This window comes from Clavelina lepadiformis, chromosome 6 (genome assembly GCF_947623445.1).
Source record: "Clavelina lepadiformis chromosome 6, kaClaLepa1.1, whole genome shotgun sequence".
Lineage (NCBI taxonomy): Eukaryota > Metazoa > Chordata > Ascidiacea > Aplousobranchia > Clavelinidae > Clavelina > Clavelina lepadiformis.
Window position 1 is genome coordinate 5,911,286 of NC_135245.1, and position 24,933 is coordinate 5,936,218.

The 24,933-nt window shown below is 37.4% G+C and overlaps 1 protein-coding gene across 2 annotated transcripts; it reads right to left on the minus strand.

Moving 5' to 3' along the window:
• Positions 1-3,390: 3,390 nt before the first annotated feature.
• On the minus strand, positions 3,391-24,844 carry LOC143461631 (uncharacterized). 2 transcript variants are annotated; one of them, XM_076959417.1, is made up of 11 exons: positions 24,717-24,844; positions 24,069-24,130; positions 9,298-9,420; positions 8,982-9,211; positions 8,504-8,649; positions 8,228-8,413; positions 7,959-8,138; positions 7,763-7,883; positions 7,539-7,677; positions 5,955-7,458; positions 3,391-5,864 (listed from the first exon to the last, which is right to left on the minus strand). In XM_076959417.1, exons 3-11 carry the CDS (start codon positions 9,408-9,410, stop codon positions 5,820-5,822), a joined length of 2,664 nt encoding a protein of 887 aa, XP_076815532.1. In that variant the 5' UTR covers positions 9,411-9,420; positions 24,069-24,130; positions 24,717-24,844; the 3' UTR covers positions 3,391-5,819. The 2 variants fall into 2 exon arrangements, with proteins under 2 accessions (XP_076815532.1, XP_076815530.1); XM_076959415.1 differs by lacking the exons at positions 24,069-24,130; positions 24,717-24,844 and adding an exon at positions 10,640-10,882.
• Positions 24,845-24,933: the final 89 nt, after the last annotated feature.

Below are 24,933 nucleotides of genomic sequence, written 5' to 3' on the forward strand. Positions count from 1 at the left end.
ATTTAAAAATATAAATAAAGTTAACCTTCAGAGTGCCAAAGTATATCCTGTTTTTTATTTACTTTAAAGAAGAAAGATAGAAAATGTTGCCTAGTTTTCATTTTATAACACTTTAAACTCGTGCAAAGTAGAACTGTTTATGAAATCACAGTACATTCCGGTGACAATACATACATACCCTAACATGCAACAACCCATAAGTACCATATAACTTCTTGTTGGAAAGTTTGTTTTCAGCGCGTTAATGACGCTTACATATTATTACGTCTATTATCTCACCTAGGTAAACTTTAACTTGCAAAAGAACAAACTCTCTACTCCAAGTTCAAACATTTTCCATGGAGTCCCATGGAGTAAGCTCAGCGAAGGCAATTAGGTAAGAAACGTAAAAAAGATGGGCCATTTGATCTATGGCAGACCTGGCCGCGTTCAGCCTTTGAGACATCTTGACAACCCTCCTAGTTTTAATCATAAATTATCTTCGACAATGCCTGAAAAGATCATCACCTAAACTTCGTATCCGGCGATAACCATTTTTGTTTAATGTCTGTTCTGCGGTAAGTAACTAACAGGCAAAGCATTAGCTGTATTGTTAGTCATTGTTGACACTAACACAGTTTGCTTCAGGCCAAACTCATGTTTTGTAAACCTTGTGAAACGTGAAGGATTACAAAAGTTTAAGCAAGAAAACTTGCAAAGTTGTGGAACCATAACAAGAAACATTTGCATAAGCTAATTTTGTTTTGCGTAACAAACAAAGTTTAAAACAATCAACTAGAATTAATTACAAATCGAATTATTACATTCAAATGCACCACAAATATCATTCAAACTCTTATGCATTTTACGTTGTTTCCTACACAGACCACGTAAATAGGTAGATAATAGCTTTTCACATTAAAAACACCAAATGATTTTGTATAAGCAATGATATTCATTCCACATAAACCTGCGAAAATTTTATTTTTAATTGGGGTCTAGTATACGAGTGCACAACCAGATGACGTCATAATTTGAGTAGCTGGGGTCTAGTAAACAAAAGCATCCTGCCGTTGTGCACTTCTATAGCCTACTCTGTGTTTGTCACTTTGTTTACTTAATTCTTTGTTTGACGATGTTGACATTATTAGTCCAGCGCCTTAACAAGCATATAATCGACCCTCTTTACATGTTGTAACTTTTCACACCACCTAACTAATCGAATTTATAATGGTACTAAAACTCAGCTGAGTTCATTCTGTGCTCTGTGGTCCACCAGATCAGCCTTTATTATATTTCATAGCAAGACATTCATAGCAAAAAAAATGGTCTGTCCATAGAATCACATGTCTAACAATTGCATCATTATAAAGGGGAATCCCACTTTAGTGACATTAAGTTGGCGCCACGTTAAAAACAGATAGAGAAACCAAACAACAACATACAAACAAAGTCTTATATCTATGTAAGTATTTTGTTATTGTAAAAATACTTTTGACTAAACGAGATTATACTCGAAGACCTGACCGATTGCATTACAATCGCTTTACTTGACATTTCTAGATTTAAAAAAATCAACAAATGGTAAAATTAGTATTAAGGGTTAATTAACATGTATTTTTGAAAACATACTTGTTAAAATTTTTTAATTATCACGTGAAAAGTACCGAGTACTGGGACCGATTAAAATTTCTTGAAAAAAGTAATTCGGTACAGGGATTCGGTACTATTTTTCTAAAGTACCGACGGTACCGGTATCGGTACTGAAGAAGTACGGCGGTACAGTAACTCGGTTCTATAGTACCGCGGTACTGCCCACCTATGACCAGACCTATACAGCCTACAGCTCCTACTACTTATGGATGGATCCAAGAAGTGAATAAAAAACACAACAATTTCGTTTGAAACTTTTCGCTGTCGTTAGATAGCGTGGTGGATTGGTTGAACTATCAAAAACAAATCGCATCGCTTTTGCGACCTACTGTCGATGCGAACAACTGATTGTTCTTTTTTTCAGGGACAGAATGGCTATAGCCTATAAAAACACTTTAAGCTGAAAATTGTTATAATTATAAGGTACAAAACATATGTTTTGGCTCTATGTTCTTTTTAAATTACTCAATCATTATTCTGAATATGCTTAAGTTATAAAGCATGTTTAACCTAGGCCTATCTTGTTCATGAGACATTTTTTCTGTGCCGTCCCATTTCCATTACAGTTTGTGACTGTCCAGCTTTCCAATGAAATTCTAACAAAAGTATTATAAACTTACAGTAATACACGAGATTTTAATGTAGCGAATCATTGCTGATGCCTGGCTTTTAGGGTTAATGAGTAGTATTTTATATGTGCATATAGACTACGGTGATATTGAGTTTATGAATCTTTTTGCAGTAGGCCTACTGTAAGATGTTATAGATTGGTTAAAATTTTGGCTATTCCACAATAATATTGCTGATGATTTTACACGTGGAGCTAAAAAGATATATGAAATCATAAGAAAATATACTTGAGCTTTAATTTTTTATTAGCCTATACTTCGGTATAGAAACAATTTTCGGAACAAAAGTTTGTTCCATGAAACAATTTTGGGAACAAAGTTTTGTTCCAAGTTAGCATAACCATGGAGTAACCATACCCACCGTTCTGTCTCATTCCACCGTGATCAAGCTTGCCTTTTACAGAGAAGTCTTTTTTCAAATTCCAGATGATTAATTTATTGATTTCTCATTTTTGATTTTGCAAGCTAGTGGACTTAACTTTTTATAAAGAAGTTATACAATGTTTGTGATAATGACTTTGCAGAATAGCTTAAATTCATTTGAAATTAATTTACTCATTGGAAATTATTTTAATCTAAAGATAATTTTGTTTTGGAGTTTTGAAATTTCTATATATATAAGAAGTTCCCTCTGAAATGAACGGCATTGGAAAGCACCTACCTGTAGGCTACATTATATCATGCATTTACAACTGACCTAAAAAATGAAGTTATTTTGATTATTGTTTTTTAGATATCAGTGACCACACGAGGAATTTACCTAAAGGTTTAGCTGGCATAATAATAGTTGCTTAAAGTTCTGTTCATAACGGATAAAGCGAACCCTAATTAGTTTTCCTATACAAGCTTGCTTTGTTGTTTGTTAAGATTTTCTGATTGCCTTTTATTATTCCGTCGATAGCGTCCACTCTAATGCTTTCAGCAAATTTGGGCTTGCGCAATGCTAATATAATATTTGTCTGTTTGTCTCTATACGAGGCGAGGTGCAATAAACTCATAACATATACGACACGTTTGAAGAAGTTTTCTGACGGTTTGTTCACTTGTCAGCGGTGCATTTAGACATTGGAAGTTTAAGACTGCAGGCCAGTAAACCTAATTCGTCATCCAAAATTAATTGCATTAAACGTTTCTTTAACTGTTTCTTTTATTACAATTCTGACAAAATAAAACTACGAAGGCACATATATGTTCAACAGATATACTCTACGATAGCAGACATAAATATTAACTTACAAACGGTGCGACATATACGAATATAATACAATGGTAGCAGAAACTATGATAAAACAAACAAATGTGCCGTTTGTAGTCCTTTAACTAAGGAAAAATCGACATTAAAACATCTCATTTATTACTTAGAACAAGAAAGAATAAAGTTATAAAGTTAACTTCATATGCTTATACATGACACATTGTATGTACTGTATCACAGTAAGCGAACAAATACGTTTTGGCGGTCACCGCAAAAGCTAATGGAGTTCAAAAAAAATCTGTGTTTGGTCGCAATTAATACAAGTTTCATGGCACAAAGGTGATGCGACATACTTAAAGAAGAGGCAAAACAGATATTATGGCAACGCTCAAAAACAATACGCTACGACGTGTTTTTGTCAGGAAGTGACATGTATAAAGATGTCGAATCAGAAATCAATACGAAACATCCAAATGCGATTTTACTTTTCAGGATATTTACAACCACGTTATTACCAACGCATGTTTAAAAACAAAAACAAAAAACTGGGCAGAAATAGACAGGGTCTTGGGTCCGTGGAAGAAGAAAGAAATTACCTTCAATCTTCTCATTGGTCGGTTTATACACGTCAAAGTGGGCAGTCAACCGTTAAGTGCGAACCACATAGCTCGCATTTTCCGGTTGACTTGTTTAACCTTGAAACCGAGAACTTACCTTCTCAATTCAAGTCAAGTATTTTCGCCCAAAGATGGTGCTTTATAGTTTAAAGGATCTTTTTGAGGGAATCTGGGTATGCCCGAGACTTTGCCCATTTTGCCCAAATATAATATCATAAAATAAAACAAATGTTTTCAAGACAACATGCATTGTAAAATCATCTGTGAACTTAAAGACCATGCATTTTTAACAAAAATATTTAATTCGGTTGGTAAATGAAATTGTATCTTGTGACACATTGAGCTTAAAAAAAACAAAAAAGAAAATAGTGAAGAATTAAACAAATGTGTTGCTGGAACTATTTTAGAAAAGAAAATTAAACTTCAAATAAACCACAGTTTGGCACAGTGCGTTTCAATTGTGAAACATAAAACATACTAAGCTAGTTTTAATTAAGTGGTCCGTTAATGCATAAGATTACATCCTTTGGCGGCAATTTTCGTTAAAAAATAAGATTACGAAATTTTTGTGCAACATTCCATTCGAAGCGCGGAACTTTTTTCTCATTTTAAGGCCAAAGTTTATCCACTTATGACGTCAAAAAGCCTGAGGCATCGCGTGAGAAGCGGCGACATCGCGAAGACAAATATAGCCAAATCGGGTCACGATTTTCTTGCTCTTACGAGCCGTATTCTACGCATTATGGACTGCGGCGGCGAAATGACATATAAGCACTCCGGGCGATGTTGTTATTAGTTTTAATGAAGAAATGTACCTCAATAGGAAACGCCGCATAAAAAGTTTTAATAGGCGAAGTTAGAATTATGGCGATTTCTTTAACCTTTTAAAAAACGGCGATTGCAAAATCGTATTTTTATAAATTAACGCAAAGACGATGAAAAAATCGTTTTTTAAACGAAAAACGCATGATTTTAATTTGTTTATGGTATGACATGATTGTTAAATAAACTTGAACAATTGAGGAAATAAGAAAATTTTTGCGATCACTGGGATCGTTACAGAATATGGTGAAGTGCTGCTTTCAACGTTATGATGTTATAACGTCGCGTATTCAACGCTGAACGGGATGCTCTGATGCACTGTTAGTGATGCCAAGAGAAGGATTTCGTAACAAAGAAAAGAGAGAGATTTAAAATTGAAAGGGGAAGAAAGAAAGAAAATGGTTGCCTAATTTGACGACTTCAACGTTATCACGTTAGCTTCTAAACATTTTAAAAATGAACCAAAATGATGCCATGGTTTTAAGTCTCAGATGGTTTTAAAATGCATGTTGTTGGCGATCACCACCAGAAAAGCAGCAAAATGACCGAATGATAAAAATTTTTCCATCACTGATTTGAAAACTTTGAAAATTTTGCTGCTGCTTTTCTTGGAGTCTATTACACCCACATAGGCATAAGAGACTCCGAAATGGTGTGCACTATACCAAACGCTACCTTGTCTTAAAGGGCAGTTGACGCGTCAATATCTGATACGACAATAGCTGGAAGACAAGAAAGTAACATCGGGTATAGGCTTGCCTTACAAATTCAAAACTTGTCGCCGTAAAAAGTAAGAGAGTGTCAACACAACAAAGGTATATCTCCTAATGTAAGAGAACTTGGCCGTAACTGTGACATGTTACGAGTCTTGGCACGAGAGCTTTCCCGCCGGCTGCCGTGAACGACATGTGGCGGGAGCCTCATTCAAGCGAGGTATGGCGAACCTTCCGCTTCAGAAAAGAGCATTTCCTGGATAACAAAAAAATACGAATTTAATATCAATACCTCTTAAATGTTTAAGACATTTCAGATAATCAAGTGGTTATCAAAATAACTTACCATGGCGGACATGTTGCCATACTTCTTCATCCATTCTGGACCTCCTTCCACCATTTCAGCGCGATGTCCTTGCTGGGTTGCTGCGTAGAAGGCGGCGGCTGCAGCCTGGTACTGCTTCATCGTGGAAGGATGTCCGGATGAGATGGCGTATTGGACGTGGTATGGCTTCTCTATTGGTCTCGATTGAAAGTTCGCGGCATCCACTTGAGAGCAGGAGGATGTCGGGTAAGCCTGCTGTTGTCTGTATACTGGGGAGCCACGAGGAGAAGCGTCACATCCGGGGTTGTAATTGTAGCCAGCGTAAACTGGGGAGTTACACTGGGAGTTGGCTGTCTGCGGTGATCCCATAGACTGATGTTGCATAGACTGGTGATCCCATAGACTGATGTTGGGGGAACTGATGTTGCAGTCACTGCGGGCAATTGGCGAGTGCTGCGGGCTATGTTGGCAGGAAACTGGACTGTGAACGTTGTTGTTGTTGCTGTACGGTGATCCTACTGAGCACTGCTGCTGCACGGGAGCAGGGGATGAAGTCATGCTTCCACACATGGTGGTGGAGTTTTCGCAAACCAATTCACCGTCAATTATTTCGCTGACATCCCGGAGAAGTCCGTCCACCGATGGGCGAGGTACGACTTTGTTGATACGAGCAGCGGGAAGCTGACGCTGTTGTACCGGTGACCTCGGAGAATGTGTGACCTGGCTGCAAGGGGACCCGCTCTGTTGGTAGTATTCAACCTCGTGACTTGGGGTTCCGGTAGAATGTGCAGGGGAGTACTGGTTGCTGTACCCCCGGAAAGATCGGGAATTATAAGAGTCTTTCTGCGGCAGATGGGCGTTGTTATTTTGGTTGTGCTGGTTAGCATGCCCATTCACAGGTGACGATGACCCAGCCGTAGGAACGGGGGAGCATTGGGTTGGCCGAAGGGTAAGAGTATGGGGGCGAACTGGGGTAAGGGTGGTGTATCCACCATCATAAAGGTAGCCGGTGGGGTTAGTGGTGGGGCTGTGCAATTGTGACATGAAGGATTCTTCGGCAGGATGTCGATAGAGCAGGTGTGGATGATAAGAAGCCTCCGGAAAGGAAGTGGAATGCTGAAGAGGACTGTGATAGGCGGGGGTAGCATACGGCATCTCAGATGTAGATCGAATCAGCATCTTGTTGGGGGGCATGGCAAACACTTCAGGTCCATAAGGTGTTCCGTGAAAAACTCCTATCGGACTTTCAACGGAGCTCATCTTCCGTTTCATCAATTCTCGCCGAAGAATTGATTTTGTGTCAAGGTTGTCGGCAAACACAGACTGGGACATCTGAAAGTGTGTCGGGTCCGGATGTCCGATGGGTGATGTCATTGGTGACGTAGTGGCTGACGTGACGTCACTGTTTAAGGCAGCACTAAGCAGGGTTGATCTGTAAGCCAAGTACTGGCGCTGAGACTCGGTGTAGTGTTCCGGGAAGGGGAGAAGATTGTGATGGATGCGAAAATATGGCACTTCTGACTCGCTGAAAAAAATATATATATTATTATAGGGAATTCAAAGGGATAAAATTAATATTCGATCTTGAACATTTCAATCACTCACTCGATGACGATATAGTTGCAAATGAAGGAATTGCCGACACTTTCTTGCGATTTTTCTGCGGTAATATCAACCCAAACTGTCGATCCGTCTTTTTTAACCATTCTGAGCACGCATGCAAATGCAGATCCATCTTCTTTTACTATAATGCAATATATACGGTTATTTTATATGTTTAGGGTTGAAATACAAGTCAGTGAAAATCAGTTAAAGGGAAAAATACTTACCAAATTTCAAATGTTGTTGTCTAGCTTGTTCGACGTCTTCAGGATAAATCCACTGATACCAGCTTGTCTTTTCTAGCTCTTCAGGCTTGTAGCCAAGCAAAGATTCTACGGTATTTGGAACCTATTACAAATAAAATCAAAGTAGTACTCTTTCCGCAGTACGACGCATTAGGTAATAATTAATAAGTCTAATTACCTCGAGAAACTTCATGTCTGGACCATGTACAGCTTTGAATTCAGTTGCCCTGGGGCTCGGATGATGTCTGACGTCAGTGACTGGCTTAGATTCGATTGGTGTACAGACGGCAAAGAAAACTGTGTCTGACCAATCGTTGCTCATTTCTGGACGATGGTAGCGACCGGTAACATGAACAATCTGTTACCAAGTAAATTTAAATAAAATAAGTTTCAATAAACTTGGCGGTATCTCAGTTGATAAAAAACCTCAGGTCTCAAAAGTCTCACCTTGTTTTTCCATGATCTCATCTGTGTCTTCATGTAACGGGATGTTGACATCCGACAAAAGAATGAAAGACGTCTGGCTTCCCCCCTGTCATCATGAGGAGGAACATCCAGCTGTGCTCTGATCTGATCGTGATCCTCTTTATCAACGAAGTCGTAAATGCTGTCGCCTTGACTTGCAAGTTCAACCTGAATGTTGCAGGGTATACTATTAGACATCTTATAAAAAACACAAATACCTCAAAGCTAATATTACAAGTTAATTGCTAAGCTATTTACCACTGTGTTGCCGAGATAATCAAGAATGTTGTCCGAAGAATAAAGAATCTTGCCATCTCTGTTGAAAACGAGAAGGAATCCACAAAGCGAAGATGAGAATTCCGGAACCAATCCGCAGCTCATTGAAGAGTCGCAGCTTATGCATTCTGCAAGAACAATGTTCGCATAAACACACAGTCTGACAAAGTATAGTTTTATGGGCCATTATGAAAGTAGTACACTAAGCATGTTTTTCGACTATACAATTCCAGGCCTAACTTCCTGTTGTTTAGGTTGAGCCTTTGTAAAACTATCAGCACAATGTTCGCACGTTTAGTGCTTACAATAAGCCGCAGACCGTTTAGTCTAATTGTTGATTCAATGTTTGATACCAAATCAGAGTCTTTCCTTTTCAATTGACAATACTAACATCATAGTAATTGGAAAATTGCGACAATAGTTCATTGAATTTCAGTTCCGCCAATGCAGCACATTTTACCTTTTTTGAAGAATGTTGCCTTGCGTATGAATGTGTTTGTCAAAGCGAGAATTCCGAGATAAGATAGACGTTCGCGTGCACTCTTTTTCAAAGGCAGAAGATTCTGCAATTCGCGGATCTCGGCGTTTATCAAATCGCGCCTCTTCTTGGAGAGTATTCGCGGTTCCGGCCCCTCCTGGCTAGTTGTGGAAGGCTCTACAGCCTGAACGTTACTGGCTGGGTTCCATCTCCTATCACATATAATAAGACTTAACGTAGACATCGAGTTTTTAATCGGCATTATACTTCACAACGATCGGTGCGATTTTCAGCTTACCCGCTCATTATTGATTGTGAAAATAGTATGCACTCGTTCTTGACTCTGATGTTGGTGTCTTTAGACGTCACTTGCTCGTGTACTGGTTGTAGCGGCGAACGCCGTTGTTGCATAACGAAACTTCTGTGATGAAAAGAGAGAAAAAGCGTTACAAAGTTGCATGCAGTAAGCCTGCTGATGGGGCCAAATAGCGTGCTGGGGGATGGCCCACAAACTACATGACAATTGTTTTGCATGTAAATCTAAACAAGGCGTGGACTCATTGATGAAAACTGTGCGACATAGTAATGCGGCCAAACCTTGTGACAGCCTAGCGTGATAAGATTTAATTAATCTTTTAAAAGGCTGACAGATCATGATAGCCGGTGATCAATTGTTTTTCTACTTAATTTGTATCGCACCTACATGAGAAATGTCGAATATAGAACACATGTGCATGTTTTACTGTGTTTTTTGTGCAGGATCGGGCAAACTTATGCAGAAACTTTTTTCTTTTGAAAAGGATGACCTGAACCAGTAGACTACGCTTCTTAGAAATGTTTTTGAGGCCCTAAGGCGAGACAAAGCACCTATTGAAAAAAACTGGCGCGTACGCATAGAATAGGTACACGCAAATAGGAAAAAAGAAAATGTCGCCTGCGAAAATTTTCACTTCAGCAGAAATTGCAACGTCATTTCTCAAAAAGCGTTACCAGGCGCAAGATGGTACAAAGGCTACGCCTTATATTAATTTATAATTATCCACTTGTACCTAAAGTATTACAGATATATAATGAGCGCCATTAAAAGTGCCAATTAAGTGTACCGAAAGATTTTCGACCAAGCTTTGATCGATTTATAGTTAAAGTATAATTAAATCTCAAAATTAAAAGGTAGTACGTGCGCATTGCGATGACGTTATGAAAGAGACCGAAATTAATTAAAAAATAAGTTCAAAGTTGTTTTACTAAATTAGGTTTAATTTCTTTATGTAATTTTATTTTGTAAAAAAAGATAAATTTTTCCCACCATTAATGTTACGTAGTTTTTCAAAAACAAACCACCCTGAATAAACAAATCCTCCATAATCTGACTGTTATCAATTACGCCAAAAAACTAAACAAATTTTAAGGTCTATTTAAACAAGAAACAATTTATCACAAGAACACACTTTCTACGAAAACACGGTTTACGATAAATTGCCAAAAATGTAACAAATTTTATCCAACAAAAATCAAATTAAACATAGTTCAGACAACTTTGCACTCTTTTAATTTTCACGTGAAATTAAACGCCTTTTATGTCTACTATTTGAATACATCACAACCATCAAATATTCACAAAGTTAATTTTGAAAACTTACGCTGGTTTTCCGTTTGGTGCCATAGCTTTCTGCTGATTCCGCAGTTACAGTTAGTTAAAATCAATTGCCAAATAAACGCTTGCAAGGTAGAAAATTTCGCTTTTTCACCTGATCCTGTAGAACTGACGCAGATATCTCTTGATATTTCCTCTGCACTTCACTAATATGACATTTTCGGTCGCGCCACGGCAATATAGCTGAGAGTGAGAAGGCGCTCTCCTCCGCCTACTTCATTCTCTTTCTTTCTCTCGCGCTTTTTTCCTTCCCTCTCACTCTGAGTACACGGAAGACTCGACCTCAAACCTAAGAATAATTTCCTAAGAAATTCGAAAACCTTTTGCAATTTCTCTCCTTTTTCTCGAACGAGAAATTCCTTTTCAAGATCAGATAGCCTTAAATACTTTGCCAGTTAAGGAGAATGCATTAACTAACGAATGTTTAGCGTCTAAACAGTAAACAAGGGGCCCCAATATAGCCCTGACAATAGCCAATTCAATACTTCCGCTCTGGCAAAGTTTGAATTTCATGTTTACCTGCTAGCACGCGATTAAGTGCCTTGATATAATGCAAAACAGCTGGCACATATGAGGAAACGGCTTTTTAAACACGGCTCCCATTAATTTAGATGAACGTAGATCACGTAACGAAATTATTAGTCCAAAGCGTTTGGACTACAGTATATCCGAGTCAGAAATTACCGAACGCACCAAATTACGGATTTTTATAACATTACGTTGAATGGAGTTACTGTCAGGTGTATTTGTCATGGTGCCTTTGAGAAAAATATCAGTATTCGTTGTCCATTAAGTTATATCTAAACGGCTCTTTTCACTATACAGGGCCCAACTTTTCACTATACAAATGCCAGACGAGTCAAAGAGGTAATTTAGTGGGTTTAACATTAATTACGTACTTTATTTTTGGGTTTCTTTAGATATCCGGAATGCGCCCGAGAATTGATATTTTTGAATGATTAAGCAATTTTTGCTTTAAAATCACATTTCACCTGCGGCAAAATTCTATAGGCGCGCTAAACAATGCATATGGTACGGCTTACTGGTGCAAAACGTTCAAACGCATTCATTAAGTCCAGCTAAACAATGACCGGCAACGTGGCCAATAAATAATTTTAGCTTAGCCAATTAACCATACAACGAACAATAAAGCTTGCCGGAAAACCTCCTGTAAAAGCAATCCTTTGGCGTAGTCGAAATAAACGATTTTTAAAGCCCTGTAGCTGAGCACATTGATTCTGTACATAGGTCAACATCAAAGTTGTTTATGCCACCCAATTCGGTTGTAGACTCTTTGGTTTCTATTCTTAAAAACCAATGAAGTGGAAAACGCGAGTTTTTGCTGGTCTTTATCAGCGAGTGTACGAAGTGTTTAAGCTAATCAAACAGTTATTGTATAAAGGGTAAAGCGAAAACTAGTGCCTTGAAGCAGTACACCTGTACACGCTATCGGCCCTGTGCAAATATTGGATTTTTTCCAATCGCTTTTGTATGAAATGAGGAACTGTCAACTGAAAAGGATTTTTTACGGCAAACAGTTTTTGTTTAAATCATACTCTTTTATTCGAACGCTCCGATTCACGCCGACGATAATGTTAAAAGCCCATCTCGGCTTGCTAAACCTTAGTTAAGAACAAGGTTTTGTTAAACCGGTTAACCAGTGGAAGCTTTGGGTGTGTTCAGTATTAAAAAGCGACTCTACCCGCCACAAATTTTCTATGCAAATCATAATTCCTCTGTGTATGAATCAGCAGATATTCGAAAATTCGTACAAAATTGGATTTTACCATCACGTCGTCCACATTCAGCAATATGGCACTGAATACTCTACCACGTCCGATTTACATTACCACGAAAGGGCATGCCGTCTTAATCAAGCAGTATAACGCCTAAAACACATTTGTATTTTACCGGAAGATGAAGAGAAAATTTTCATATTTTCGCAACGTTTTCTTGGCAGCGGTCACAAAAATTTACCACATTTCCTCAAAACCGTTTGGTTGGCGACATATCTGCACAATTCAATTAGGAAAATAACAAAACAACGAACTAATACGGAAGGAACATATCGACGTAGATGAAGTATGTATATAGCCGATAGCTCACGTTGGTTCATTTTTGGAAGAAGGGCGGTCTATTGTTCATGTTTATAATGCATTTGCTTACGATCCCTGTTTATCCTTTATACTAACAGGTTTAAAAAGGAATTCTTGCAAGTTTGCAAGGCGGAAGCGATCTTCAATGGCAATACGTTAAGTTAATTGCATTTTTAAATAGTCAATAAATCTTCATTTACACAAAGGAAAACAAGCACAACTGTGTTTTAGGCAAAGCCTACCGTGGTTATTTGTGATTGTGACGATTAACTGTTAATAACAGAGTTAATTATAATTCTTAGATTTCGTATTTTACTATTGCACCAAAGCTTGCCAAATCGAAGACATTTGTACGAGTGCAGAGGCGTACAGCGTGCCTTTCTCACGCAAGTTGCAAATTAGGCAATTCCTGCCAGTATTGGTTAAGTCATTAAGCTATATGTGCTTTGGCTAGTATAGTTTTCTCTCTATAGATGGCCTTTTAAACGTTGTGATATAGTCACACTTCTTGAAATTAACTAATGCTGCTGTTGTAGAGTTTTTTTTTTTATCGAAGCAAGTTACACGGCACCATGACTAAAACGCTTTTTTTCGCTAAAGAACTCGCAGGAGCTTATATGGAAGCGTTGAAACGGATTGGTGATTTCGACAAAATGTTGTGTGCGCATAGGTGGTCATGTTTCCCTGTTAAAGTTAAGGTAAATGAAAATATAACCGCATGTATGAAGGTATGACTGACGTAAAATGGGCTTGGCAGTTTTCCTGTGCTGTTTGTTTTTATTTAAGCGCATAAACAATTAATCGGACGTCAATTGTGGCTGCGACTACGCCCGAAGGCCATTGTAATTTCTATCAAGTTTGTCGGTATACAAAACCTTAATATATCTTAGATTTAACTGACAACATTATCCTGTGTTATCGGTTGGCAGCGGTCGTAAATCGCTGAGCATAAAATCAGATTTAAGCATGACCCAAGGCACAATGCTGGATTTAATTTAAACAATGACTAAAGCATTTATTTTCAAGACTTAGCCGAGATGCAGCAGGGCCTCGTTGATTGCAAAAGGCCACGTGTTGTCACATTTCAATACAAGCCTTTTGCACTAAAGTTCTATAACCTATTCAACACGGTTCAAGCTTACAAAACAATTCATTGTCGCTCAGTGACATTTTTAACCCAAAACGGACTTAAAATGGTTACGGCATTGTCGTTTCCAGGCTGCAGTTTCGGAAATGTTGCTAGAACTACATCGCCCATCATACAGACCTTAGATGTTTGGCTGGACCTATGCATTATCCCGACAACTATATACCGCAGTTTTAACCGGGCGAAAATAGTTATACTTAAACCTGCAATTTCCTTAGGAAATTGATACCTAAATTGGTACGAATGGAAGACGCTAAGACTTCATTTCCCAAATGCAGCGTAGGAAGTGTTAAAATAGAAACAACCAAAAAGACCTTTTGCCTGTAAAACGCAATTTTGGAATTTTTCTTAAGACCATTATAGGACCATTCATTCCGCTATGCCCCTCTCAATGTCTAATTCATCATAAGCCTGCTATTTGCGGTCAGACAACGTTTCTCAAACTCCAGATTTCGTCAGGGCTTAAAACGTGGTTAGCTTTAAGAAGACAGTTTCACACAAACAATTAGATGCTTATTTTCAATTTTGTAGGGAATCAAAACATGTTCCGTTATACAACGATGAAAAAAAACAGAAGAAATTTAGAGACAACACACATTACAGAAATGAAAGTTGGTAGCGCTTTACTTGCTTTAGTGCTTAAAATGCTTTACCAACCAAAGCGACCGTCCTTGTTGAAAATATACGTTCATAAGATTTTGCCAATCGACATGACACCCAGGACAGGACACTACACTAATGACGGGCGGAACCACAATAAATTTATTGTTAGTTTCGATTTACAAAAATGTTTTTATGTGACATCAATATGACGGCTTGATAATACGGGGTATTATTGCTCAAACGATGAAATCGACGTGGGCGGACCCAATATTTTCTTTCACCTACAGAAAACCCTATTCTCCAGTGGTGACATTATACCCATAAAAAAGATGAATACGGTAATATGCGATACTTGCAGTTGTTTGTTTGCGGCATGACTAAAGCAAAGGGCGTTCCGGAAACTCTATTATAATCACTTGTTAAGTCAATTTTGTCCTATCAATGCCGAAGCAGTTCTAGGAAAAGGCGCAGTTATTCGCATAGAAGTGCGGTTGTATACCTGCAGGTATAACGCACAGTTATAAAACGACGTTTACTGTATATGCTGCTCGACAAAATTTCTATACCGCATGTCAGCACCTATTTATAAACAGGTGGTATCATAAACAACAATAAGTAATTGGCAAACATGTTTTGTTGCAAAACGTTAGGGAAGGGTACTATTGGTTCTTAAAAAGATAATCATCTTATCTTTGGTTCAAGTTATCGTCAAATCCGGCAAAATAGCGAGCGGGTTCGTTGAAATTTTTTATAGAACTAAAACTAGTTTAATGCGCTGCCAATATCAGCAAAAACATTCTAAAGACGGCTTAAAGCTTCTAAGAAAAAACATCTAGGCTGCAATAGCCAAAGTTATTCGAGCGGAATATAAGCCAAAGAAACCAGCAAAAACCAGTTCAAAACGGTTTCCGAAAAATTTTAACTCAAACGATCTCTCATCTATGTCGGTATGTAGGCCTATGTAGGCGGTCATATTACGGTAACCATGCAATTTAAAAGACAAAAGGCGCATTTAAAATTTCAGCAATGAACTCGCGGCTATAATAGCCCCAATAACAACATAATGACAAGTAATATAACATTCCGTTCATTGCTGAAAAATTTCGCAGCAGTGTAAAATAAAGAATCGTCAAAAACAAAATGTCTTCACTCGTATACATAAACACGTAAAAAATAAATCTGTTGGAGCAGTCAGCTTAAATTTTAAATGGAACCAAGTTAAGTTTTTATATTTTTAAAACAGTTTAAAGCGTCTAGAAGATATTCTCCCATCTCAAAATAACCATAGATACACGGTTGATTTGATCGCATAAATAGCGAAATCACTGAAGCAACAAAAAAGAGACCCACGGGGCCATAAAGAGAATGCTAGAGCACAGAAGCTATTCCGTTAACCGTTTTCAAACCAGGTGCTTCAGAAATATATTTATTTTGTCCAAATAAGCTATATTAAGTCTATAAAGGCGTTTTATATCTTTCTGATTTAACAACAATAGGTTACGGGGTGTAGAGGCTTTATTACAAAATAGGCAAACCTCGATCAGTCAACACTGAAAGCAGCTCAAAACAGCTTTTACCGACTTAACAAACACTGATTTTGCCAAAACCAGCTTTTTACGGGGTTTCCATTTCCTTATTAATCTGTCGTTAAGTAGAAATTACGATCATATCTATGCTACTTCCAAACAAAAGAGCTGCGGAAAAAGCAAATTTTCCTTTTTTGATCAATTGCCAAGTTTGCAGAGCTCGTTAGATTTTCATAAAGAGTAAAATATAGGTTTCAATACCACATAATAACATCGAACAAAACTGCTCGTACAGAATTGAACAGAAAAATGTTCTGAAGAACAATGATTACTGTAAGCTCTGATATAATTTCAAACTGCTTTAAAAAAATGAATACATAACAAAAATAACAAGTTACTGTATTTTAACAGAATATTAATGAAACAATATAAAAGCGCCTAATTTGGGTTGAAATCACGTAAAACCTCAATACACACATTAAGTAATTATTTATACGTAGATTTATAACGCGGAAACCTATAACCTAATTATTATTTTAGGAAGTTTGACAGACCACAACATGTCGAAGAAAAACCGGTAACCAATTATTGCGTCTTTCATCTTTAACCTTTTCTCGATCAAAAGATTTTCAGATAAAATGAACCTTAACTCCAGTTTCCAACGCATACCAAAGTTTTAATAAATTCAATATGTTCTTTTTCAGAAAGGAGACAATATACGTCAAAACCATCACGTAAGCTTCGCCCCGTTAGTTAGACGACTAAAGGTCAATTTCCAGACGAGTAGTTGAGTTTGACAACAGTACACAGCCTTTAATAAATATATAACCCTAAAATTTAAAACCGCTCTAGCTGGTTGCGCCAATCAGATATATAAATGACGCGATGAAGCACAGTTTTACGTCACACAGAACAAAGTTTACATTTTTGGGATACATACCATATTTTGCGGTGGTGTTTTTTAACTTTTTGGGGCATTGCCCCCACTCTTGCTCAATCGTGACGTCAACTGATGATCATGGCACAGCATAATAATAGATACAGGGTCGACGGGCAAGTTGAAGAGAGAGCAAACGAATTATGTTTTAAGTAAGAAAACAAGGTCTGATTTTACAACTAAGATGTGACAAACAAAACCCACGAAACCAACTTACTCCAACAACTTCTTTCTCCTAAAACATTTATGATGTGAAGAAAGCAGAACTAGTTGCTTAAGGTTTAGTTTTGTAACCTGTTATAATGACGCAAAATGATGACGAAATAGTCCAATTTGACTACTTGTACATGGGCGAGCCTAAGCAAATCACACAGGTGAAAAAGCATAACAGCAATTATGACATGCTTCAGGTCATATCTGACTTTAATTTTCTATATATGAGAACTTAAATTAATTGCTGATCATTAGAAGTACAACCGGACAACAGATACAAGATTAAAGCCGGCGCCTTTGCTAGAACGACAATACAATTTCCGTTTAATTTATGGGTAGTCTTTCATCAAATGCTGATTAAAAAGGAACCGAGTAGCAAAAATATTTTCTCTGTTGGTAGAAAAACGATTGACCGCACAGCAGTGTTTTCATTCCAAACAACTATTCGTCGGTAAAACTACAGCTGGCTCGCCCGACTTTATTTTGTTAAATGCTCAGTTTTGTGGGAGGCTTGAATAAACGATGGTATTTCAGCAATTTGTTTGTTGTTAGGAACGGGACTTTTTGTTTTCAAGTTGGTTTTTATTGTCAAGGAAGACACCCAACAAACTCCTGGTTAGCAAATATGCAGAATCATGTAACACAAGCCGCCACCGACCCAAGGAATGCTGGATTTTCCCATAAATGAACAAAAACATTCGCACAAGTTATCCAGGCAACGTCGGGTGCTCAATGCACCCCTCATTGTATTCACAATTCGCGCGCACTTGGTTCCTATTGAAATCTCTATCACACCTTAAGCACGAGAAGTCGTCTCCTGTTACCAATTTAGACTTCGTTTGCGTGCGGACAAGGGTCAGAAATTTAAATTCATAGTAGTTTTATTGAAAGAACTTAAATCACTTCAGCATTTACTCAAAAAAATGGCGTGCATTTGCATAAAATTGAGGACTTTGCGGGACGTTCAACATTGCAAAATCGAAAAGGGAAAAAGGCATTACCTGGAGCTGCAACTAATATGTAAAATGAGTCTTCGGTAAACTTAGAAGTTAGTTTTATTAAACAAACTATTTGTTTAGCGCTTAATTGTTCCAAACCGTTTGAAATCGTCTTATATTAATTAAACTATCAGTATACAAATAGAAAAAAACTGAGCAATACATAGAAATACAAAAACAACCAACTTCGCTGTCTCAAGGGCGTGGTTGGGGCTGAAAAGGGGTGCCACTCACAAATTAATCTTAAAGATTTGAAAGGATAAGATGGCAGCCGAAAACTATTTCAAAGACTGACTTTGAAGTTGACCTCCAGTTCCATAAAACAGCGTTGCGCCACAAGTCGTAATAGGTCGTAGGTCAATCGAATAAGTCGTTTGGATTTTAGTATGTTTTTCATCTAGATTTGAGCTCAATAAATCTCTTAATTTTTGTGGCCAGGAGCTCTAACCAATTATTTCAATTTCGTGAAGGTAAATATAACTCGTGGAAATTTACTGATACTTGTTGCAAAAACAATCACCAACGATATAAACGTAGTCCCGGAGGGCAGTTTAACTTTTATCAGATTTTTGCCTTTCCTTTTTCTTTTCATGCATAGCAAGACAACGACCGCACCTATGTAGGCCTGAGTCACGAAAATAAACGCGTTATCACATGTTACAATAATCTATTCTAAATTACCGAATTGCTTTTTCTACAAAACAATGAAAGTCATAGTTTCAATAACATGGCATGAATCTGATCTTTTGAAAACGATTACATGGCGAGATTTTAGTCTTACATACGTCACAACATACAGCAAAAAGTCTTAATTACTTACGCTTACTATACCGTTTGATACTTTGCTTTCGGTGTTTTTCTGCGTCATAATAGCAGATGAATGCAAGCGAAATCAACTGATTTCTGAAAGTTTTGTAATCAATAAGAGTCAGTGGGTAGGTGTATGGGCCTAATGTTGTCATAAGTCCAAGAATCGATGAGTGAAAAACTCTGCCTTCAACGTCGAAAACACCGAAATCATATTTATTAGCCGACACGCTTTCTTATGAAACAGTTTTACTAACGGTTACAAACGAAATTAAACCCTTGAATGCAAAGTAACTAAAGCATAACAAACAAGACCTCAACTTTTTGAAGAAGTTTTGTGAAAGCACCAACAACAAATCTACAATAAATATAGCCAATGGAGTCAATCACAATCACACTGACAACATATAAAATTATTATAAGATAGCACCGACGTGATGGTGTATAGTGTAATATATGGTGCTATGGTTGGCATACAGGTAATGGTATTTCGATTCGTGTTCGACTGTTTCGTTTCATGTTAAAAAACAAATCTTATCCACGAAGGACGGATAAGTGGTCTATAACATTTGATCATTTTAAACTAACACATAGACGATTATAATTCTTAGAATAGGACTCGTTCTTGCTTTCATGTGTTTCAATAAGCGGAAAAATAGAGTATAACTGTCCCATTCAAATCGTTGATGTGTCTTGCTTTGAAAACACCTTATGGAGCAACAGGTGCAGATTCCATCCATATCAAATTAGTTGTTATTGTAAAAGCGGATAATACTGACAGTTGCTTTTCTTTAAACGGTTGAAAGCCGCTTTGTGAAAACGAACGGAATCAAAACACCGCTTTTTCATACCTAAACCATCTACGGTGTTTACTGTGACGTAACAATTAATCAACAATGAAGACGGCGGAAAGAACAAATCCGCTCACGAATTAATTGCAATTATATCATTTCCCTTAAGAAGACAGACACTGAACTGTGCTTTTTTGAAAAGGCAGTGACAGTTTCAGAAGCGATAACATACCCAATGCATCGGGTCTGAACACAACTTCATTTTAACGTCAATCAATACTCATGGAAATTTCCGCTTTTGTGTGATCGGATTTGAATCAAATCTCCAAGCAATTTACTATCTACCTATATAGAACAGGTTAAGTAATGCAGTATCGTTTGAAAGCTTTATATTCACAAGCTAACCAACATTATGTAGCATTCAACGGTGACGTTTTTGATTTAGAATTATCGACAGAGGTATTTACATGTGGTCACGTCGATTGTGTTTAAATTTCACACAAGTACATATCAAACGGATAGACAATTCATAACTAATGGGAGAATTGAACACATCTATTTATGAACGCTGCTCAAAACTCATAAGAAGATAAGATGCTTTTCTTCGATACGCTAAATATCGTTTGCTACAGCATTATGCATAGATCATTTTAGAGGCACTTCGGGTATCTCGAAACCATTGCAGTGCTTGTGTAATTGTGGACATAGTTTCGGCTTGTTTTGTCCAGACGGGTATTGCCTACACGCGTCATTATCTATCATATGTCATGACATAATGGCTGCACAAACAATGTGCTACCTGCGCACTTCCGCTGTGCGCAGATGCTATGGAGAAACAACCCGGAAAAGTTGCAATATTAGTTTACAGGGTTGCCATATCCTCATTGTTTATCCGACTATATAAGCCAGCAGCAAAGAGCTTCAACAACAATTTTTCTTTGTATAATATTATAGTGCTCACATCGAAAACGATCTAAGCTTACATACCGATGAAACGTCATTTGGCCACAGGGCTTGCCAAATCTCTTCCAACTTATACGGAAAACATACGTCACAAAACGTGACTCGTGGTACTTGAGTAAGTGGGATTAGTCGGGAAAGAGGAAAGTTTTCCACAAAGACATGATACACAAATGCGTTTCGACTGACATATACATAACTTCCTCGTACAATTACTGTGAATTCTGAAATTTTACAACCACAAATTATCGACAACCTAGACAAAAACTAGCAAAAACATTGAAAATTTAGCGCATAAGCATAATCATGATTAACAGCAAGGTACAACTGAGAACTGAAAATTAACTTCTCTAGCGCGCCACCTACCGATTCACGTAAACACGACTATAGTTCATATAATATGTGCCAACATTTAAAAACGTGACAAGCGAGCTGCATAATTGCAGGCGTGCGTTTGTTCTGGGAAAGCGGCCCATCGTGATGCAAACCTCTTGCGACATTTAAAATCGCTTAGGTCACTATGTCTGAGCCAAACCTCTGAGAATTACAAGTTTCGATGCAAATTATCACAGGGAGCAGATGGTTGCCGCACGCAATGCGGGCATTAATTTCGCGTACTTTCAAAAACAAATGACAAATTGTGACGAATAAATGGCAATTAGTAACGTGTCGTACGACAAACCTTTCAAAAAGATTCAACGAAAAAAGAACCATTTGGCGCATTAAGTTCCGCACGTATAAATGATATCACCAAAGATGCTGCCTTTTGCAGCGAGTGATTTTTTCTTCAAAATACAGTGTCAAAAATAGAGAACAGGTAATTTAAAATTACTTTATTTAACATCTGTTGACTGGCGTTTGGCTCGCATGAAGTAAATAACTGAAATCGTTAGTAAAACAGACTAGTATTTTACAATAACCAAACCTCATTTGGAAAAATTTCCAACAACTTTGCATAAGAAATGACGTTACAACTTTATGAGAGCTTATTCTGTGACCAACATAAAACTCTATAGTTACGGTAGGCCCTTTCCATGATTAATAGCACGAGAGCGGTGTTCTATTTTTAGCCTTTATCCATTTTCTGCAGTGAGTAAAATGGATATAGCGATAAAAGGCACTGTCAATTACATTCAATATTTCACCATTTCTTGTTTTGATTGAAACCGCACTGAAAAGAAAAGCATATCCTCTTGGAAAGGAAAACGAAACACTGAGATAAGGAAAATCCTGTTTAGCTTACACTGTACAGCCAGAAGTAGAATTATTGGCAGCCGGACACTTTCTAAGTTCCATTGCAATGAAATAATTGTATTCAAGCTTACGCATAAATTCGCTTTATAGATAAAAACCTAAAAAACCGTTTAAACACCCAACAACCTTTGTGTCAGATTCTGAGTCAACGCCAAGTGATGCAGGATAAATAAAAATAACGGAAGCAATAAAAGGTAATCATGGCTTATTTCTTCACGCTTCAATATCACGGACTCGTGCAAGACAGACCGGCTGCAGCCAGACAGAACCAGCATCACGATAAGCACATGCCAAGCAGTGGATTTATTCTTATGACCTATATTTTAAATCACGATGTTCAGGAAAACGTGGTAGCAAGCGTTCAGTGTCGTTATCGGAACGTTGTATGGGCACTCTTAGGTAATTTTAACATTTTTCGTTTTGAAGAACGCGAGTTAATGATATTATCCTGCTTGCAAAAAACTCGAGTTTTGTTTCTAAAGGGATTTTATTTTGACGAAAAATGAGTGAGAAGTGGAATGAATGCTGGGACGAGTCCAAATGGATTGCGCAATTAGCGAAAATTAAAACACCCTCCGATAAATGTTAACGCTATCTTGGTCTTCAGGCTACGGGCAAATGTGCCGGCATCCTCTGAAATTTATAGATAACTTAATGACTTTCCATAAAAAGATTTTTCTAAATGTCATTAATTTGACTATAGATAAGTAGTTCTGGCATGGCCTATACAGCAAGGGCATTTCTAAAAATGCAATCAATCGCTTCTTCGTTTGAAATGGTTTAATGCACACTATCGCACATATTGTTTTCTGGCAACTGGTTCAACAAAGTGGCAGAATGAAAAAAAAACGTTCATTGACACCATCAAACGTATACAGCGCTATGAGGGAATTAGTTAATTTAAACAAATGGTACGGTATGATCATTTTGTATCCTCGGAATAAGGAAGTTTTCGCACGACTTAAACCCGGCGATGATTCCTCATCACTCGAGCCCCAGTTATACCGTGTTAGCCTTTGTGCAAGTTCTGATTGTCACAATGTATGCACAGGCTTGCTGAAGTTTGTAAGAGCTACAAAATTATGTGCGCTTTTCTTTTTTTCTCTACGACTTGGGGCGTCGAGATATTACATACAGGTAGTGTAGTGAAAACAACTTCTGTTTTTTTCGAGGGATGACTCGGATTGCAGTGAAAAGTGGCGTCATTTTAAAGTATCGCTTCACGGCCGCTGATTGGGGGACATTTTGCGTCGCCTTTTACCTACTTCCGGTGAGGCTGCTTCATCAAAGCGTTGGCGCGGTTCAGGAGAGCTCGAAACTTTCAACAAATGCTAAAAATGCTCCTGTTTCTGACAGAGACTGAACACAAACACCGACTGAATTGATTAATTGGCACACAGACCGGAACGGCGTCATCGTTATCAGTAGCCAATGATTCCACATAGCTCGAAAAACGTCACAATCCCAAAACAGTGCATATTTGTTTATTGCCTAAGTATAAACAACTGGCATAATGTACAACGATTGCGCGCATTGTAAGTTTTAATGCTTCTTCTGATTAAGTTTAAGTAATTTTTGTTCTGATGTAATACATTTTTCCCAAGCAAAACTTAAACATAGTTTTTATCGACGAGTTGTAAAGAGGTGCTGGCGTATCAGAATGTTCTCGAAACCAAGGTGTTTGAATCTGTTCCAAGTCCAGAGACGTCGCAATATTTTAAGTAATGGAAACTACATGAAGCTAAAACGTATTATCAGGAACATTATACGAAAAATGGGTCCCACTGGAAACTTAATTATACCGTTTAAAAAGTTATACACCCTTCATTTTTCTTTGCTTTTGATTGTTTATTACAATTTGGCTTAAATATGATCTATATCGCCATGTCAAAGAAGCAAAATGAAGGTTAGTGCTCTAACGCACGACCACCAAAAAATTAAGCGGGAGCACTGCTTCTAATATTTATGCGTACGTGTTGTAACTTACCCACAAAAAATTGGCTTAGTAATGTTTGGTATACAATTTCTATATATATGCATAACTTCGCTGACTAGACTACGGAAGCATAGATGTAAAACTTACGATTTCCAGGATGTGAAGTTTCCGGCGTCTCAGCAGGGAAGCAGAGCAGCTGGAAGAAGGATCTGAAATCAAAACAAAAGCGTTAACAACAACAACACATTCAAGGAATGTTTTCTTTAATGTTTTCAAGTGAATTAGGTGTTTCGGTCACGGCATGTTATCAATTTTATAACCTTTTCTTTTTGTCCAACCGAAGACATTAACCCATCAATATACCGTTTGGATGTTAATTTGAATTATTTGAATCCAAACTTATCGTATGTAGTTGGAAAGTGTCAAACATTTTCCTACGTTTTCTCAATAATTATTCGTTAGCATTTATTTATCATCGGTCTAACGGTTAATATTTCTAGGCATGCAAACTAACCAAATTGCACAGTTTTCTTGACAATTAACTACCTTTTAAAATTAAATTAATTTACCAAACGTTTTTTATGAACTTGCCTTGTTTGTTTGTTTAAATTAAACCAAATTTCAAACACACAAAAGAATATGTAAGCGCCTATTAATAATTTTGTGTGCAATAATAATTCAACAATTCATAGAGATAATTTTTAACTATAATAATTTTTACGACAGTTTAATTTTTTAAATAGAATAAAATGTTTAAAACGCTAGGAAACAAGTAAAGTTCTATAACTGACTCACGTCTTATAAGACTTTCAAAAGCTGCAGGTCCTTTGACTGAGACCTCAAGCCTTGACACCAACTTTGCTGAAAATTTGCGCAAAGCTAGCTGCACCAAATTTTTCAACTTTTATTTTACCTGTGTGCCTATATAGAAACACAAACATTCATCTTAAGTGTTTACGAATTGCAGCAAATACGTTGAAACAACCGTTACGTCTATTGCAACTGTACAGCA

Excerpts from the sequence above, each read along its gene's own strand:
- LOC143461631 (XM_076959415.1), bottom strand. The coding sequence starts at position 10,662 with ATGGCACCAAACGGAAAACCAGC. Across the intron at positions 8,650-8,981 it reads GGCAACATTCTTCAAAAAAG|AATGCATAAGCTGCGACTCT; the intron begins GTAAAATGTGCT and ends TTGTTCTTGCAG. Across the intron at positions 7,459-7,538 it reads TGCAACTATATCGTCATCGA|CGAGTCAGAAGTGCCATATT; the intron begins GTGAGTGATTGA and ends TATTTTTTTCAG.